Raw genomic sequence first — 17,934 nt, 5'->3', positions numbered from 1 at the left:
ATGGTACTACAGGTACCTAGAATTGATAGACAGATTTGATGTGTGATGCAATACATAGAACAGTGTGATGCAATGCATAGAACAGTACGGATCCATATGGATCAGTATAACACCTACAGGAGCCTTCTCGTAGACAACTTTTATCTCGTCATACATCTTGAGCATCTTAATATGTTTATAGGCTTATGTCTGCAAAAAATAAAAACACCAAATGCATGTGTGAATTTCAAAGTTTTTACTCATCAGAATATGATCCTGAATCACAAACTCCTGAAACGAACAGGTGTATACACAGACCGGTGTATACACAGACGGGACTATACAATTGTATAAGAGGGGTGTAATATTACTTTAGAGAGAGTGGGCATTTCTAACAATTTACAGGTCAGCAATAGGCTTGTGGGGCCAGTATGGATACTTCTCCTTGTCCAACTTGGTCTCGGGGAAGGTATGGTTGAGGTCGTCGATGGTCATCTGGTCGAAGGGAATCATGTTGTTGAACTTCTCCAGCTGTGGGGGGAAACCCGGAGGTCAACACTGGTCATTTACTGTTATACAGATCTGCATCCTCATTCGCAGCATCTCAGTTATTCAAGATGGGTGGCCTTGCATATTATTCCTTTTCTAAACCGAAATTCAAATTGTAAGTTGCTTTATTAGCATGACCGTACAGGAACACTGTTGCCAAACCTATTGTTACGTACAACATAACATACAAGAACAGAATAGAACGAAAATATATAAAGAGGGGTGGGTTCATCAATGTGGGGTGGCAGTAAAGAACAAGAGTAATAATAGGGTGGTTGGTGTGTGTGTGTCTCAATGTGAGCCTCGAGGAGATCATTCCCCACAGCATCAGCATTTTGGAGAAGGCATGCAGTCCAATTCCATGAGGGGTAACACTGAGTGTCGCAAAATTATTATGGACTTCAAACATCCCAACCCATATTTTTCATTTCATCGCCTTTTTATCGCTCTCTTTTTTTTTTAACAAGATGTGAAGCTTGTCTTTATTTGAAACACACACACATTATGTAATTATTTACATTATATAGGCCTATACTGACATTTCTGATATTCATAACAGCAAACTTTATGCAGATTATAGCCTACTATTCATATTACAACTCCACTTCTTAAATTCAGCTGACTGGTTGAAGCCTCAAAATATTGTAAACATAGCAGGCTAAGCTTATCATACTCTGTTCAGTTTCCCCACATGTGTTTAAGTTTCAAGGTAAGCTAATACTTTTTCTCCTTGGGACAGGCCCTTTTAAGTCTTGGAGTTGAAAAACATTGTTGGTCAGTCAACTTGAATGCAAGAGTTTTAATCAAATGTCTGAAGCATAGCCTACTAATGATGCTAACCGAATATAACAGTAATTTAGCTAGTCGTCTTCTGTGCGTCAATGCGTCCACGATTGTGAATGTTTTATTTGGATTAAATGTGCATGTGGAGGGCGGCTGTCCATTGAGCGCGCACGAGAGCGGGCCAAGGAGAATGAGTTTACTTCTACTGTTTGGTAATTAAGTTGCACGCATCGACTACAAAATTTGCGGGAGAACTTTATGCTTTTCATGGAGACAGACAGCCGCGGTGTGCACGGAGGGTAGCGGCTGTGCGTGTGTGTGTGTATGAGAGACAGATGCGCGAGTGACAGAGGGAGCGCAGGGAAAGGAAATTCATCTTTACGAATGCTGCGTGCTTTTCAATAGCGTTTCAAAATAAAAATAAATAAATAAATAAAAGAATAACGATACGCAATATGTGGCGGCCGGTGCTGAATCTGTGGCGCACCGCCACAAATTTGTCTATGTGTGGGAAACACTGGGTGGTCATTTCAGAGGATCTTTCTAAGTTAATATGAGTACGTCCCCTATAAGCTGTACTAAACCTCAAAAAAGCTCTTTAAGTTTGTACAGGTCATTGAGAACAGCATGTTCCACACAGAGGGGGCTAGTGGGTGTCAAATGTCAGTTGTTAAACTGACTCATTCTCTAACACACACACACACACACACACACACACACACACACACACACACACACACACACACACACACACACACACACACACACACACACACACACACACACACACACACACACACACACACACACACACACACACACACTATGAAGACAATGAAAATACACACCTCAGCTTGATAGGTAGCAATACGAGCCTTAGATGCTGCGATGTAGTCAAGTGCTAGTTTGTTCTGAAGAGCAGGAAGAGATAAACAAACAAAAATCAGCAAAGTTTCAAGTAAAGAGCTATGCTAAATGATCAACATATGACAAACTGTTGTAAAGGCAAGTTCACTTGCACATATTTATGGCTAAATGCCACCATGCAACATATTCAGCACGTCAGTCACCTTATACAGACACAGAAACACTATGGTGCCACAGACGGAGCCATTAGAAGATGAATTACTAACCGATTCCTGCTCCTGTGCATTAATCCTTGATGTCTCGGTGTCAACTGGCTCAGGGATGGACAAAGCAGCAAACTGACAGTGAAAAGAGATTGGGAATACTATTAATGACATGCATGTGTGCGCACACAACGCAAGGACAAATTCAGTAGTGACAATCCCACCATTTGTTAAAGAGCTGTTTTCCACTAAGCTTACCTTCTTCTCAAAGTCATCCACCATGCCTGCTTTGGGCACAGTCTTTCTGTAGTAGGCCCAGTCAATGGATACTGGCTTCTCTGGGAGGGCTGTCAGTCTTCACGAAAAAGATTACGGTCAACAACAAACTAGTTAGTAAGCAAGTTTGAACTGATCACCTTTGTCAATCTCAGGAACCAGACAGAGCTAGTGTCTAAGTCATCACCCAAATAGTTCAGTTTAGCCTACCAACATAATATTAAGTTATTGTCCATGTCGGCTAGACTTACTTTGCAGCAATGGAATCACTGCGAGTTTTGAGGTTGTTGAACATGGCCCTCTGATTGGGTGGAACCCTCTCGGCAAAGGCCAGCCAGTCAACAGACTTCATTGCAGCGCGTCGGCCTGCCATTTTCTTTAACCTTGTCAAATTAAAAGGTAGAACATTATCTCTACATTTCGCCAGCATAAACCCACAACTCTTGTCTCCATACCCTTGTTATGAGAAAGCTGTAGCTTGCAACGTCGACGTTAAGGCTAACTCATGCATACGTACACTTATGTTAACGTTACTGTTATCAATGACAAGCTAAAGCTCTGATGAACCTTTAAAAAGTAACGGTAAGGTTAAATGTACCCTTTCCCCATATCTCTGTGACAAGGTCATATGCACTGGCTAGGTATTTTCTATACTAGGCCTGTTGGTCACCGCTGGCTTCATCTACTGGCTAGATAGCTAACTTTGCTAGCATAGCTTCAAAAGCCATGTAGTACTCGCTAGGAATACAAATAGCTCACTGGCTAGTTAGCTAGCTCTACGAGGTTATTGGTCAACTAGAATGAATTGCAGACATCGAATAGTATACAATCATCCTTCTAAATGTTGTTCATGGTGACACACTGTTACAGAAAAAACAAAATAGAGCATACAAATATGTTTTATTGACCCTGGCATGTAATATTACTTCTGAGGCTAATGACGTTAACGTCAGTCGTTCGCAAATGGTTAAAGCAAGGTCAGAAGTTGGGACTAGATAAAACCTGTAAAAATCACACTGCAAATCAGGAAAATAGGTAACAAACACCTTTAATGCATAAGTGCATCACTGATGTCGGACAATATGATCGAATAATTGACTAAGTTGACAACAGCAATGAGAACTTACTTTTGCACTGATCCAGTCGCAGCAATGACAGAAGCGTGATGGCCGACAGGAAACGGATATGATATCAGCAACAGTAAGACTGATTTCGGCTCGTGATTGGCCGCCGTGCCCTCTCGGCCGAGGGTTGGAGATTGATTTCATAACTGTCCAAGTTTAACCGTTTATAATAGATTTATGAAAAATAAAGTATTGTGCTAAATTAAATTATTGTGGTTAATTACTTAGGCCTACATCCATTACACTGTGTAAGTATATTGCAACTTACTATTTTTATTGTTAGATGGATATCCATTTTTAACAGGCCTATCTTCAAGCCTTTTCACTATTCCTGGTGGTGTTTCTCAAAATAAACATTAAACAATGTTACAGTTACCCTCAGTCTTTTATTTTGTTTTTTTTATCAGCTGCTTATGGGCTAGGATGAAACAGTTGGTTGTATTGCATTTTCACATTAAATTGATATGTCATGTTGTCTTATAATAGGCCTAGGTCTATTTAGAAAGACAAAATACATTTGTTCAGAATCTAGTTAACATTCCAATTAGATTCCAACTACACCATTTCAAGGAGCAATTTACCTGTGATTTATTTTATGATCAGGCTGAGGCTTTCGGTCAGCACTGGCACATCACCACAGGCTGTGCAGGCAAGATCAGTCAACAGTCTGCTCTAGTAGTAGACTATGCAAACTATACATCCTTATAATAAATCAAGTGAATAGGCTTAGTCAATGACATGTCAATGTCGACAATTGATGAGGCAGCAGCTTGTATTTATTTAATTGTCATATATTTGGCAAGATATTTGGCAACCACTTTTTCATCCATGTGTTAAGTGATGCTCCATTGTTCATGCACCTTTCAAGGACCTGATCAATTAGTCATTAGTGTTATAAAGCTGTGCAGATTCACATTCACAATTATTATTTTTATTTTTTTGAGAAAAATACATTGTTGTTTGGCGCAGCGAATTTACTAAGCTAATCTATTCAACAATCAAAATTGTACACACAACACAGCTCCTTTCACAACAGTGTCAGGTTACTTTTATTTTGAAATGAACCGACTGAACAGAGCACATCATCTTGGCAATCTTCAGAAGAAGTCTAGATAAGTTTATAGGCTACGATTTACTTTTGCTGTCAAACCTTTCACATTTTTTTGATGCAGAATCAAATAGGCTACTTGGATTTCTGCTGTTGTGTAATTTCAGACAATGCCTTCGCCTGCGTTGATAACGCCTGTGGTTTTTAGTGCGATACTAGCGTCAGGGAGAGCTTGAGAGAATAGGCTGTCGTTTGTTTTCCAATAAAATGGCAGATCTCCACATCTTGGAGCCGAGTGGTACTGATACTGATCATCCTGACCAGCACCAACGGCGCGTTCCAGTCGCTTCCCCTGCAGTGGTGATCGCTACACACGGAGGTGTAAAATGCCATGGGCTGTCAGTACGTTCAATAGCAGGATATCCCCGCAAAAACAACACAGGCGCGCCGTCAGAAAAACCTGGCACCCGTTGGGTACGACTGAATGTCGGCGGCACCTTTTTCTGCACCACCCGACAGACACTCTGCAGGGACCAAAAATCGTTTCTGTTTAGATTGTGCCAAGATGATCCAGACCTGGAATCGGACAAGGTAGGTTCATTTTGATGTTGAGTGCAAAGGTGGTGGTGGGCGTTTCCAAGACATGTCAGCCATAAACGACAACATCTTAGGCTACACAGAATTTGGGCTGTATAGATTCAAACTTTGCTGGGAATAGAGATTGAGAAGTTGGGGAGATAAAATGCCATTAAACTGGGACGTGCCGGAGAAGACTTCCTGGCTGTGCCATATTCCTGATACTGTGGTTTTTGTTGAAGGATGAGACAGGGGCCTATCTGATTGACAGGGACCCCACCTATTTTGGCCCTGTCTTGAATTACTTGCGACATGGCAAGCTGATCATTAATAAAGACTTGTCAGAAGAGGGTAAGGAAATACCCACTACAGCACATGCAATCCACCTGTTCTCTCTCTGTCTCTCTCTTTTTCTTTTCCTCCTCCTGTCTCTCTGTAACTCTTGCAAGCATGCATAGAACCACACACACATGCCTGTGCAGCAACACATCTTTCTGGTGTAAGTGATGCTTGGTGGAATGTTTGGTAATTATGTAAACAATCTAACAGCTCTACATTGGAGTAATGAGTAACAAAGCCATTGCTGTGCAGGTGTCTTGGAGGAGGCAGAGTTCTATAACATTGCTGCTCTGGTTCGAATGGTGAAGGAGCGGATCCGGGACAATGAGAACAGAACATCACAAGTGAGTGTGTGTGTGTATCCGTGTGTGTCTGTGAGTGTGTGTGTGTGTCCTCACGCAACATTCAGTATCCACCACTAGATGGAGTTATTGTAAGACTTTGCTTGGCTTGTGGAACATGGTCTGATAGCAGAATTTAGGGAAAACTTACATATATTTATTATGTTTATGGTATTTAGCAGACGCTTTTTTCTGAAACAACATACAAATAACAGTCAATCACTAGCTTAATGAAAATAACTAAATACTATAATGTACAAACCATAACGCTTCTAAGAAAGGCTTAATAAACTAAGTTATTTAATATGGAAGCCTATGTAGTAGTGCATAGATTCTTTATAGTCAATTGGTCCATGTCAGCTGGTCAATATTCCATATCTCAGTTTCAGATCTATGCCCTTGTATGGAATGGTGTGAATGTTTGTTTGAATGTTCTTTTCGAAGGGTCCGGTGAAGCATGTGTACAGAGTCCTTCAGTGCCAGGAGGAGGAACTCACCCAGATGGTCTCTACCATGTCCGATGGCTGGAAGTTTGAACAGGTATGATATGAAGCAATGCTTGGGTCTAGATTGTGCCTCAAACTTAACCCAGACATTTTTGAACAGCCTTGTTTGTGTTTGCCACGCATGCTGTATTCACAGCTCATCAGCATTGGGTCGTCATACAACTATGGTAATGAAGACCAGGCAGAGTTTTTGTGTGTGGTGTCTCGGGAGCTGAACAATTCCATCAATGGCCTGGTTGTTGAACCTACAGAAAAAGCCAAGGTTAGTATGCCAACAGAAAAGTGGTGTCCCATCCCATCCCCATCCATTTTACCTTATTGTTAATCAAAGTATCAAAGTCAAAATTACTTTATTGATTCACAAAATGTGTGATACTTGCAGGAATTTCACTTTGCAATTTGACTTTGTGTTAAAGTAAGTGTAAGTTAAAGTTGACTAGATAGATAGATAGATACTTTATTGATCCCCAAGGGGAAATTCAAGAATATCTCCCATGCACACTCTAGCCTGGGTGTTCCCATCCTGCCTTGCGCGGTGATTTCATTCACGCTGCTAAGGCAGTCTGGACACTAACACCCAAATTTTCGCCTGATGTTGGTGACCAATCACAGAACATCCGAGAAGTTTCCGTTGCCTTCTTGCGTCTACATTCGACGCCAAAGGATTTACACTGATGTATATGCATATGAACGCGCGGGGGAACCTTCGGCTTCCGATATTGACGCCAGGGGGCTTGGCATGCGTCCTCGTTCGACGAGTTGGGTGTGAGACCGTGTTGGATGAGCTATGCGCATTTGACAGACATCCGTGGCGCCCAATGAACGGATCTGGGCATTTTTTCAAATACGAGAAGTGGTAGGTGCTAGCCAGGCTATGCACACTCTGCATCGCGCAGCATTCTGACATGTCCTGACAAAATGTCCTGGTATCCAGGCCGACCAGCTGTCAGTCGGTGATGTCCACTCCAGCTTTTTGTAGCAGCTTGAGGTGCAGCCATTGGTGGGCGGAGAGAGTAGCCTACATATATGGGGAGAGATTGAGATTTTATTCTAATATTATTATTTTATTTTAAGTAATCAAGGTACAATAAAGGTACTTTGCCACTAGGATTTTGTTAGTGGAGCAATAAGTGCTACTAATTACCACCACATCTCCATGCGATGTGGTCTGGGAACCAAGCATTAATTTTCTCGTATTTGAGGCCAAGTTTACGAACGCCCAGAGCCGTTTATTGGGGGCTACTGATGTCTATCAAATGCGTCTGTGCGTAGCTCATAGGCTATCCAGGCGTATCAATTAGCCTATACCAGATGACATATGTAGAGCGTCTTAATGCTTTAAAATAACGGATGAGAAAAGCTTGTTTGTTGCTCTGTCACCCGTACACCCATTGTTGTGGGTGTACGGGTGACAGAGCCAGATGGCTATCATTGGAGATTACTCTGAGATGGGGCTCAGTCTCTGCAACTCAGGCACCTTGGGGTGCACCTTAGAGGGTGGGGGTGGTTTGGTATTGAACTTTGTACTGAGGTCTACTAACAGAGCACTAAAAGAGGTGCTGGAAATGTCCAAGTGTAGAGTGTGGTGGCGAGTCAATTTCAATTTTCAATTTAATTTCACTTATAGAGCAACCAACACACTACACGTGTCTCATGGTGCTTTACAGAGTGTTAAACATTCAGAGTTACATCAATTTTGAGAGCCCTTGAGGAACACAGTGAGGTTTGCAGCATTGTCCACAGACTCGTTTGTCTCTGTAGGCGGCTCTATAGAGGACCCAGAGGGGTGTCTGTGATTGGTTTGGATAATGACAAGATGGGACTTTGGAAGCAACACGAGCGTCAGAGCCATGAGCCTGTGGTGACTCAGGCATTTGTATTTGTCCTTCCTTGGAACTGGAACGATGATGGATACATCGAAACACAGGGCGGGACGTAGAGATGGGCTAATTGAAAGCGTATGCGAACACTGTTGAGCGCAGGGTGGCACAGGGCTTCAGGGCTGGCTGGCGAGATCCCAAACATTGTGCTGAGCTCAAGTACATCCTTCTGGGCGAAGGTGAGAGAGAATGGAGGAACAAACACGACACGTAGCCCTTTTCCATCAACAGAGAACCGGTTCCTTTGATCGTTCAACCCAAGCATTTCAACCAAACAGAAACCGTTTCAAACGTGGCACTTTGGTTCAGAGCTGGAAGCAGAAAATAGTTGTTTTTTTCCCCCCGTAAACTGAGGTAGGCGTGTCATTCTACCATTCAGGGAGGATAAGGCAAAAACATGAGATTTCCCTCCCATATCAATTGTTGCCATGGGTCAAGAAAAGTAGTCAACCAGCACTATACTGCAGACATTAACATTAGCATTTTACACAGCTAATTTCTGCCATTTTTACAGGACAACTGGTGGAAATGCGGCCTGGTTCACTAGATAGCACCAAGGTTCAAAGAATTATGAACGGAACACATTCAAGAACACATTCTCTGTTGGTCAGAATAAGCCCTCTTAGCTAGGACCTGTGCCCCTGAAAAGTTACAAAGGTGGTGTATTATTGAAAATGTTGAGACAAGATCTGGTGTGGTATGTGGTATTTTTTAGAGGCCCTAATGAGTTCCAAAGGTGTTGAGTTTGTCGGTCAGTGATTGAGTGATTGCCGGGCTGATTTTAATTTGTGACTGTTCTGTTTAATGAGTGTTCTTGACATCTGCCAGTGTCACTGAGACTTGGATCACACTCCAGTCTGACTGGCGCCAAACAGCCTTCTTGAGGTTCTGTCTAGCCAGGCTACATGTGTTCACATCACTCTTCTTGTGTAGCCTACCTGTTCTTTGTGACATATGCGAATACGCTGAGCTTTTAGGGAACCAGAGCTTGTGGGGTTTTTTTACCCTGTGATGGTTTCGGTTGGGAGGTGTATCTCCCCACAGAGGTTCAGTAATGAAAAATGAAAGCAGCATCCTGAGGGGATGTGTGCTTTTCGACCAAGTGAAGGGTTTGAACTGTCTTGACAAAGTGAAGCGAAGCATAGGGATAACTATATTGTGTGGCGCAGTAATATCCTTACTTACTCTTGCACTTTCAGTTTCACTTTGGAGGGAGTGTAAGTGCTCCCAATTGTTATTCCGCCACACAATATAGTTATCCCTCTTACCTGCTTAGAAATGCACCACGTTGGCCCCAGCCGTGGCGCAACTGGCTGGGGCACCTGCACCGCACGCCGGCGACCCGGGTTCGATTCCCGCCCCGTGGTCCTTTCCGGATCCCACCCCGACTCTCTCACCCATTCGCTTCCTGTCTCTCTCTACTTTCCTGTCAAAATTAAAGGCACAAAAGCCCAAAAAATATACTTAAAAAAAAAAAAGAAAAAGAAATGCACCACGTTTTATTTTGTTCCACCATACTTGGTCGTGTGACTACTCATGTAACTGTATTTTCATAGGGAAAACATGGAGGTGTTTGGTCGCTTCTAACTTCTAATCTCTGTTTGGATCCTAATGAATGAACTGGGCTAGCTAATATCAAAGTTGCGCTGCGCGTTAGTTTATTATGAAAAAACAGTGAAGTGTTCCTTTAAAGTAGCACTAAAGCACTTTTCCTCCGGTCACGCACCACCATTTGTTTATCCAGCAAATAACGATGTCCACAGACAAGGCAATATCGAAGCCAGTCAAATTTTCTTACGTCTCATTCCATTGAACTACAGATCTGCTACCCGATCTGGTAAACCTACAGAGTGTGGTTATGACCGCACTATGTAAGTTGCTGCGAAGCGAATGCAGTGCCGTTCACCCCGTTGCAAGTTGATGAAACACTGAAAGGATTTTGAAAACATTATTTGAAGGTACAAAAAACTCTTTAGTGTTGCTTTAAAGGGATATTCCGCCATTTTTGGAAATACGCTCATTTTCCACCTCCCCTCGAGCAAAACAATCGATATTTACCTTGTTCCTGTTCATCCAGCCATTCTGTGAGTCTGGCGATACAACTTTTAGCTTCAGCCTAGCATAGATCATTGAATCGGATTAGACCATTAGCTTCTCGCCTGCTAGCTTCATGTTTAAAAGTGACTAAGATTTCTGGTAATTTTCCCATTTAAAACGTGTCTCCTCTCAAGTTAGAAAGTGCAATAAGACCAACTGAAAATGAAACCTGGCGTTTTTCTAGGCTGATTTGACATGGAACTACACTCTCATCTGGCGTAATAATCAAGGCAACTTGCAAACGTACCATAGGTGCAGTGATATCGTACGCAGCATCTGAAAATAGTCCCCATAGACAACAAGCAGTAGTAGTGCCAGTAGCTGCAAGTTGCCTTGATTATTACGCCAGATGAGAGTGTAGTTCCATGTCAAATCAGCCTAGAAAAACGCCAGGTTTCATTTTCAGTTGGTCTTATTGCACTTTCTAACTTGAGAGGAGACACATTTTAAATGGGAAAATTACCAGAAACCGTAGTCACTTTTAAACATGAAGCTAGCAGGCGAGAAGCTAATGGTCTAATCCGATTCAATGATCTATGCTAGGCTGAAGCTAAAAGTTGTATCGCCAGACTCACAGAATGGCTGGATGAACGGGAACAAGGTAAATATCGATTGTTTTGCTCGAGGGGTGGTGGAAAATGAGCGTATTTCCACAAATGGCGGAATATCCCTTTAACTATAAGTTCATAACACACAGTGCTTTCTGTTGTTGCAGATTCTCCAGGAGAGAGGGTCGCGGATGTGAGTTGAGGGACACCCACACCTGTCCCATTGACCCATGAGGCCTCGTGTCTCTCCCCGGCTCCCACCCTCAAACACAACCTCCTCTCCGCTGCCAGAGGGCCCGCTGGCTCACCAGGGTCACAGATCTCCAGGGCAGCGCGCTGTCTAGCTGACCGTATCAAATGCTCCTGGAAAGGTTACATTCAGTTGGATTTGGGAGCCCTCGATGTTGCACCGAACTTGCACTCACAGGCAACCAAAAAAAAAAAACCCCCAGCAACATACCACCCTGCCAAACACACCAAAAAAATCCACCAAAAACGATAGGTGTAATGTATTTTGCTACACTGTAATTCATGCTGTATAATTGTAATATACATCCTTAACACACATTTAACAGTTCACAGTGGTTACTTATTTGCATATGTCCCACTAATTACCCTTGTGGTGTGCATGTTCACTGGAGACAGAAGAGCTGATGAGTTGTGGAATCTGAGTGTGTATTTGTTGGCCTCCCCTTGTGTAAGTCCTGGCTTGGCAAAACCGCAAAATAATGAAATGCAGGTTGTCGACTACAGTAAGAAAGACAGCATTTAGTGGAAATAATTATATTTGTTTAAATAGTTTGTTCCTTAATGTTTATCTGCAACTTAATGTGTAAAGGGAAGTGGCATGGCATAACACAGAACATTGTGTCAGGACAATACAGTCACAAGCTTGTTATGCGATGCTAACCACTGTAACCACTTATTCTGCTTTCCTAGCAGTAGCTTCGTATTCTTAGTAGCTTCTTGTGTCATATGTAAGTCGTTGCAAGGATTTCACTGTATTCATTCTTACTTATCAGGAATTCTGCTCTGATCATAAACTTGTTGTGACAAAGTGTGTGACTGTGTCTTACACCGCTCAGGACGCTTCGAGCAGCAAGGTCGGAGAGGAGATTGGACATGATTGGTTGAAAATTGGTTGAGCCATAGAACCATGATCTAGTCCTCCTTGCAACTGCGTGACTGAATATCCGGAATGTAAGAGGAGTTAAGTGTTCCACACAGGGGAACAGGGGAAACTTACTGCTGCCTGACAACACAGAATACAACAAATATAGCAGATCACTGCACACAGACAAAGACCATTGTACTGTCTTTGGAAAGCCCATCAAATACTCTCCGTTTGCCAATCTCCCTATTCTCTGAAGACTTACATATTTGACTTTTGACATTTAGGGGCATGATCTGTTATTTCTGTATTATCAGAGATTAAGTAATGATGTGTCTGTCTGGCTCCTGTGTTAATAGGAAGTTAACTCCTGTAGACGTTGCACCTGATACTGCATAAATTCTGTCTTATGGAGTGGAGCTAACACATGTTGTGCGAGTAAGTATTAAATGTACTGAATGCAAAAATAATACATTTGAAATGCGTGAATCACCCCTGTATGCTGATCAATGTAAATTTGTATTGCTTTGTATTTCCTTTTTATATTATTAACATTTAATCATACCTTTTTGAAAGGTGAATTGTTCATTTGTCTCATGAACATGCGCAATTTAACAACTGCACTGTGATGAAATAAAAGTCTGTGTGATATACATTTACTGAATTTCTGTACCTCTATGCGCTCCTCCAGTCTGGAAAAACGCTGCATGACTCATAGGCGCGATCTGACCAGTGAGTTCTCTGCACCCTGGGATTGCCACAACAACCTCTTTCCTGCGGACAGGGGAGAAACAATAAATGTCACGCGGGTGTCTGCCAAGGGTGGAGCAAAGCATTTGAACAAGCTTCTTTACTGGAAGAGACAGGAAGCATAGCTTTTGATCAAGTGCATCACAATGCCTGGCCGTGCAGGGACCCTGCCAACTTTGTCCCATCACACGAAAAACAATTACAGAGACAATATACTTGCATTTGGGCAGGAGACATACAGTATTTAGAGGAAATTACTTGTCATGTGGAATATTTCATGACATCTATTTTTAAATTATGTAGTCAAGTAAATAATGTCTCCGACCACTATTAGGTACACCTTGCTAGTGCTGGATTGGACCGCTTTGAGCTGGAAATTCCTTTTCCATATTGACATGATAGCAACATGCAGTTGCTGCAGATCGGTCAACTGCACATCCATGATGCAAATCTCAAATTCCAACACATTCCAAAAACATTGGATTGCGATCTGGTGACTGTACAGGCCATTTGAGTACAGTGAACTCCAAGAAACCAGTTTGAGATGATTCAAGCTTTGTGTGTGTGTTATCCTTCTGGAAGTAGCCATCACAAGATTGGTACACGGCGATCATAAAGGGATGGTCATGGTCAGAAGCAATATCGATAGGCTGTAGCATATCAATAATACACAACAGCATGGAGTTTCTCTAATACAGGTTGGTCTCAAAAAAATAGAATCTCATGGAGAAGTTCATGAATCTAGAATATATGAAAGATTCAAGTAAATCTTTGATATATTCTCGATTCATTATAGCCTGGCTAGCGCCTACCACTTCTCAAATGAGACGTGGTCTGGCAACCAAACGTTCATTTTCTCGTATTTGAAAAAAATGCCCAGATCCGTTATTGGGCGCCACGGATGTCTATGAAATGCGTCTGTGCATAGCTCATCATCGTCTTGCTTTCCCCCCTGTTCTGTGATTGATCCCCTATCTCAGGCAAAAATGAGGGCGGTTAAAAAAAAGTAAAAAAAAACCAAACAAAAAAACAGTTTCTCAAAAATAAACTCAGTCTCTTAGAATAAAGATAGTTATTACAGTATATAGAAATGGTGGTTTCCTGAGCCTTTCATCTCTTAATCTCTTAGTCTGGTTCCGTAAACACAACCACAATCACTGCTGACTTCATAGTTGTCTTGATGACACCCACCACAAGGAGGGGAAGTCACAAAAGGTCAGACAACTGTCAAGCAAAGCTTGGGGGAACTTCACAAAGAGTGGACTGATACTGGAGTCTGCATCAAGAGCCACCAAACACAGACGTGTCCAGGAAATGGGCTATACTGTAAGTGGCACATTCCTAGTGTCAAGCCACTCCTGAGTCAGATACATGGTTATGAGCGTCTTACCTGGCCTGAGGAAAGACAGAGGTGGACCGAACTGAGCCGTAGTCCAAACTCCTCTTCGCATTTCATTTGGATATCAAGGTCCCAAGAGTCTGGAGGAAGAGCGGAGAGGCACATGATCCCAGTTGCTTGAAGTACAGTTCGATGTTTCCACAGTCAGTGATGATTTGGGGTGGAATGTCATCTGTTGGTGTTGGTCCACTGTGTTTTTACAGTCCAGAGTCAATGCCGCCGTCTACCAAGAGATTGTAGAGCATTTAATGCTTCCATCTGCTGACAAGCTTATGGAGATGCTGATTTCCTTCACCAGCAGGACTCGGCACCTGCCACCACACTGGCCAGACAACTCGACTGACCTGAACCCCATAGAGAATCTACAGGGTATTGGCAAGAGGAAAACGAGAGGCACCAGACCCAACAATACAGACGACCTTAAGGCCGCTGTCAAAGCAACCTAGACTCCCATAACTCCTTAGCAGTGCCTCGGGCTGATTGCCTCCATACCATTGATGCTGTAATTTGTGCAAAAGTAGCCCGACCAAGTATTGAGGGTATACAGTATATGAACCATTTTCAGATTAGTTCATTTTAGACATTTCGACATTTCTGCATTATAATCTCTTCATTCTAATATTTTGAGATTCTGATTTTTGGTTTTCATGAGCTGCAAACTATATTCATCAAGATTAAAGTTGAAATATTTAACTTTATATCTACTGTCTAGAAGACTATATGAAAGATTAACTTTTTGAATCTCCAAATCATTGGAATTGAACTCTGGGCGTTTGGGAACGGCTGAGGGGAGGAGGCTACTTGAAACTGCGGGCTTCGGTCGATGTGAGTGACAGACGTTCAATAAATGAACACCCTTTTGAACAATCTAAGCTGTGTTAATGTCAGAGCAGAATACGCTGACTCATCATTAGTGAGGCACAAGAAGAGCTGCATTCCATTCTAATAATCATAACAATGTACGTGATTTGTGGGTTACGTATGAGTTCACTAGAAAATATTATCAGAAGTTTGCCAATGTTGTCCGCTGAGGCAGACTTCCAGTGAAGTTGCAAATTTGCTGCAACATTGTGAATAGTTAACCAGGGTTGCCGATTCGATCCCCGACCAGTTGGAAAAATGCGGATGGGGGAAGTGGTTGAGCACTGCTCTGCCATACCCACATCCACGGCTGAAGTGCCCTTGAGCAAGACACTTAACCTCTCATTGCTCCCCGAGTGCCACTGTATGAAAGCAGCACACTGCTCCGGGTTAGTGTGTGCTTCACCTGCACTGTGTGTTCACTGTGTGCTGTGTGAGTTCACTAATTCACGGATAGGATAAACGCAGAGACCTAATTCCTTGTATACGCAAGTATACTTGTCCGAGAAGCCTCATTTGCGTTTACATGATTAACATGTACACACCTGCAGCCTCACTTGGTGTTGGAGGAAGTAGTCCAGTTCGGCCTCTCTGTCCACTTCAGATTATGGGTGTAGTAGGCTTTGGGTAGGCTGCAGTAGAAATGAAGTTGAAAAGATTGAGCTTAGTATGGTGATAGCCAGACTAGGGCGTGGGAGTACCGTGGCCCCTTTCTCGCCGTGCAGGGATCGGACATGCTGCTCGACGCCGTGGCAGCAGCTCAGCCAGTAGAATTTGGACCGGAGGGGGTTTGGTAACGCCCAAATGACCCGCCCCACCAAGCCATGGCTCTTCTGCATGGCTTGAGACCAGCAACTGCTTTCCCTTCAGGGGCCTGCCAGCAACAATACAGCCCATCTCGGATTGTGAAACTGAGGCACTATAGGAATGGAGAGGTTTGGTTTCTGGACAGGGTTAGGGTGATGTTGCCCCATCCCCACCCAGCCAAGACAGGACAGGGCCCTGTTCCTAAACCCGCTGTAGCTGTTCATGGTCGGTCGATGAGCTTCCACCCACTGCTTGTCAGAACAAGTGGTAAAGTTGGCTCTATTCAGGAGAAACCAGTTGATGCAGCTTATACACTCAAAAGAGTGGGCGCCGCTAGTGAATCAGCATGCAGCACCCCCCCCCCCCCCCCCAGTAACTTTGGCAACGTTAAATAAACGTATCCGACATACTACAATGAAAATGGCTATCTACTGTTATAGCTGACTACAAAAGAACCCTATATACGGTATAACCATATAGAGGAAGGCAAACCACAGGAGAATGAGATCATTTAACATCTAGCAACTAAGAAAATAAGAAATCTACACAGAAAGAAACCTACAAGTACATAGTATTAACAAAGAATTTTTTTAGTATTTTGATGAAGGGGATGGCGAGCCACCTTTGCTGATCGGACCAAGTCTTTCAACACCCACACTGTGCCTTCCCCATCTTCGGTGGTATAGGACAAACAACGGGAGACAACTCATCTCCCATCCTAAAAAACACATTACATCCCATTCCCTCTTGACTTTGATTGACTTGACTTGACTGGTCCCACACCCCCTTTCCAACTCTCTCTCCCTATTTCGGAAGAACACAGTCCCATCCTGAATTCAAGCAGATGGCCTGAGAATGTTCCCTTTGGAATTTATATTGTAAATCATCACAGAATAGATACATACATTGATATTGTATTTGTTTACACTGATTAGAGATTAACTATTTGATATGTTGGACACAAACACTGTAGGTATTCATTATAAGGGGGTGCACCAAGATCCTTGAACCAGATTAAAGATATTTGTCGCCATTTATTGAATTGAGAATTTTGTGGTTTATTTATTTTCTTTTTATGTATTTCATGAATGTAATATTTTTACTATTTGCACTGCAAAATTACAATTTGCATATTTAAATACAATACAGACAGTAGCCTAGGCAACTAGTACACCGCAAGTGTCCTGAGTCATCATTACATAGCAACCCTCCAGTATAACTTAGAAATCTTCTTAGAACTGGTCCAGATGCTCGATCATCTTCATTTAGATAATCAAACCATACCTGAGCTGAGTGGCACATAGGTGTTGGCATCAAACAATAAAAACAGTCACTTTAGGTGGACACAAACAATACCTTACGGTTGCACACACACACACACACACACACACACAGTACAGATGGGAAGACATAAAACACTTTGGTTATGACATTAATTCGCACATTAGATAACACTATACACAGCAACAGTATACGCACACCAACAACTCACAGTCGCACTAATAGGCTCTTACCTTTTCCACAGAAATTGGGATTTCCGATATTCACAGGAAAGGTGATAGGGGATTTACCACAATGGTAAATCAACAACCAACCCTATTCAATAGTATGCAACATGACACAGGATACAACAGCAAAGCACAATTGGCTGAAAAGGAAATATTAACGCAAAGACAACTAGGCTATGGGTAGGTAAGTAGCCTATATGGTACAGACATCCATTGCACATTTAGACAAAGTATACAGGAAGTAGTAATTATTAACAATGATTGTAAAAATGGTCTCATGGCAATGAGATGCGTAAACATCAATAGTGTTAGACTTTGCTCCAATATTCACATGGCGTGAGCAGCAATAAAAGTCATATTAGGAATAGGAAATGAATTTTTA

At 42.5% G+C, this 17,934-nt stretch overlaps 2 protein-coding genes across 2 annotated transcripts; one reads left to right on the top strand and one right to left on the bottom strand.

Moving 5' to 3' along the window:
* Positions 1-220: 220 nt before the first annotated feature.
* atp5pd (ATP synthase peripheral stalk subunit d) lies at positions 221-3,900 on the bottom strand. The gene is made up of 6 exons (XM_062533216.1): positions 3,785-3,900; positions 2,909-3,040; positions 2,640-2,736; positions 2,445-2,516; positions 2,160-2,222; positions 221-510 (listed from the first exon to the last, which is right to left on the bottom strand). Exons 2-6 carry the CDS (start codon positions 3,028-3,030, stop codon positions 379-381), a joined length of 486 nt encoding a protein of 161 aa, XP_062389200.1. The 5' UTR covers positions 3,031-3,040; positions 3,785-3,900; the 3' UTR covers positions 221-378.
* A 961-nt stretch (positions 3,901-4,861) lies between these two features.
* Positions 4,862-12,876, top strand: LOC134077546 (BTB/POZ domain-containing protein KCTD5-like). The gene is made up of 6 exons (XM_062533215.1): positions 4,862-5,420; positions 5,648-5,756; positions 5,997-6,088; positions 6,530-6,625; positions 6,728-6,853; positions 11,284-12,876. Exons 1-6 carry the CDS (start codon positions 5,097-5,099, stop codon positions 11,311-11,313), a joined length of 777 nt encoding a protein of 258 aa, XP_062389199.1. The 5' UTR covers positions 4,862-5,096; the 3' UTR covers positions 11,314-12,876.
* The last annotated feature ends 5,058 nt before the right edge of the window (positions 12,877-17,934 follow it).

The sequence above is a fragment of the Sardina pilchardus genome, chromosome 3 (genome assembly GCF_963854185.1).
Source record: "Sardina pilchardus chromosome 3, fSarPil1.1, whole genome shotgun sequence".
NCBI lineage: Eukaryota > Metazoa > Chordata > Actinopteri > Clupeiformes > Clupeidae > Sardina > Sardina pilchardus.
The sequence above is the reverse complement of the archived record's forward strand: the minus strand, read 5'-3'. Positions and strand labels throughout refer to the sequence as shown.

Coding starts and splice junctions, on each gene's coding strand:
- atp5pd (XM_062533216.1), bottom strand. CDS start 3,030: ATGGCAGGCCGACGCGCTGCAATGAAGTCTGTTGACTGGCTGGCCTTT. Junction 2,517..2,639: donor TGGATGACTTTGAGAAGAAG/GTAAGCTTAGTG, acceptor TTTCACTGTCAG/TTTGCTGCTTTGTCCATCCC. Junction 511..2,159: donor TTGCTACCTATCAAGCTGAG/GTGTGTATTTTC, acceptor TTCCCCCCACAG/CTGGAGAAGTTCAACAACAT.
- LOC134077546 (XM_062533215.1), top strand. CDS start 5,097: ATGGCAGATCTCCACATCTTGGAGCCGAGTGGTACTGATACTGATCAT. Junction 5,421..5,647: donor CAGACCTGGAATCGGACAAG/GTAGGTTCATTT, acceptor TTTTTGTTGAAG/GATGAGACAGGGGCCTATCT. Junction 6,089..6,529: donor ATGAGAACAGAACATCACAA/GTGAGTGTGTGT, acceptor TTCTTTTCGAAG/GGTCCGGTGAAGCATGTGTA.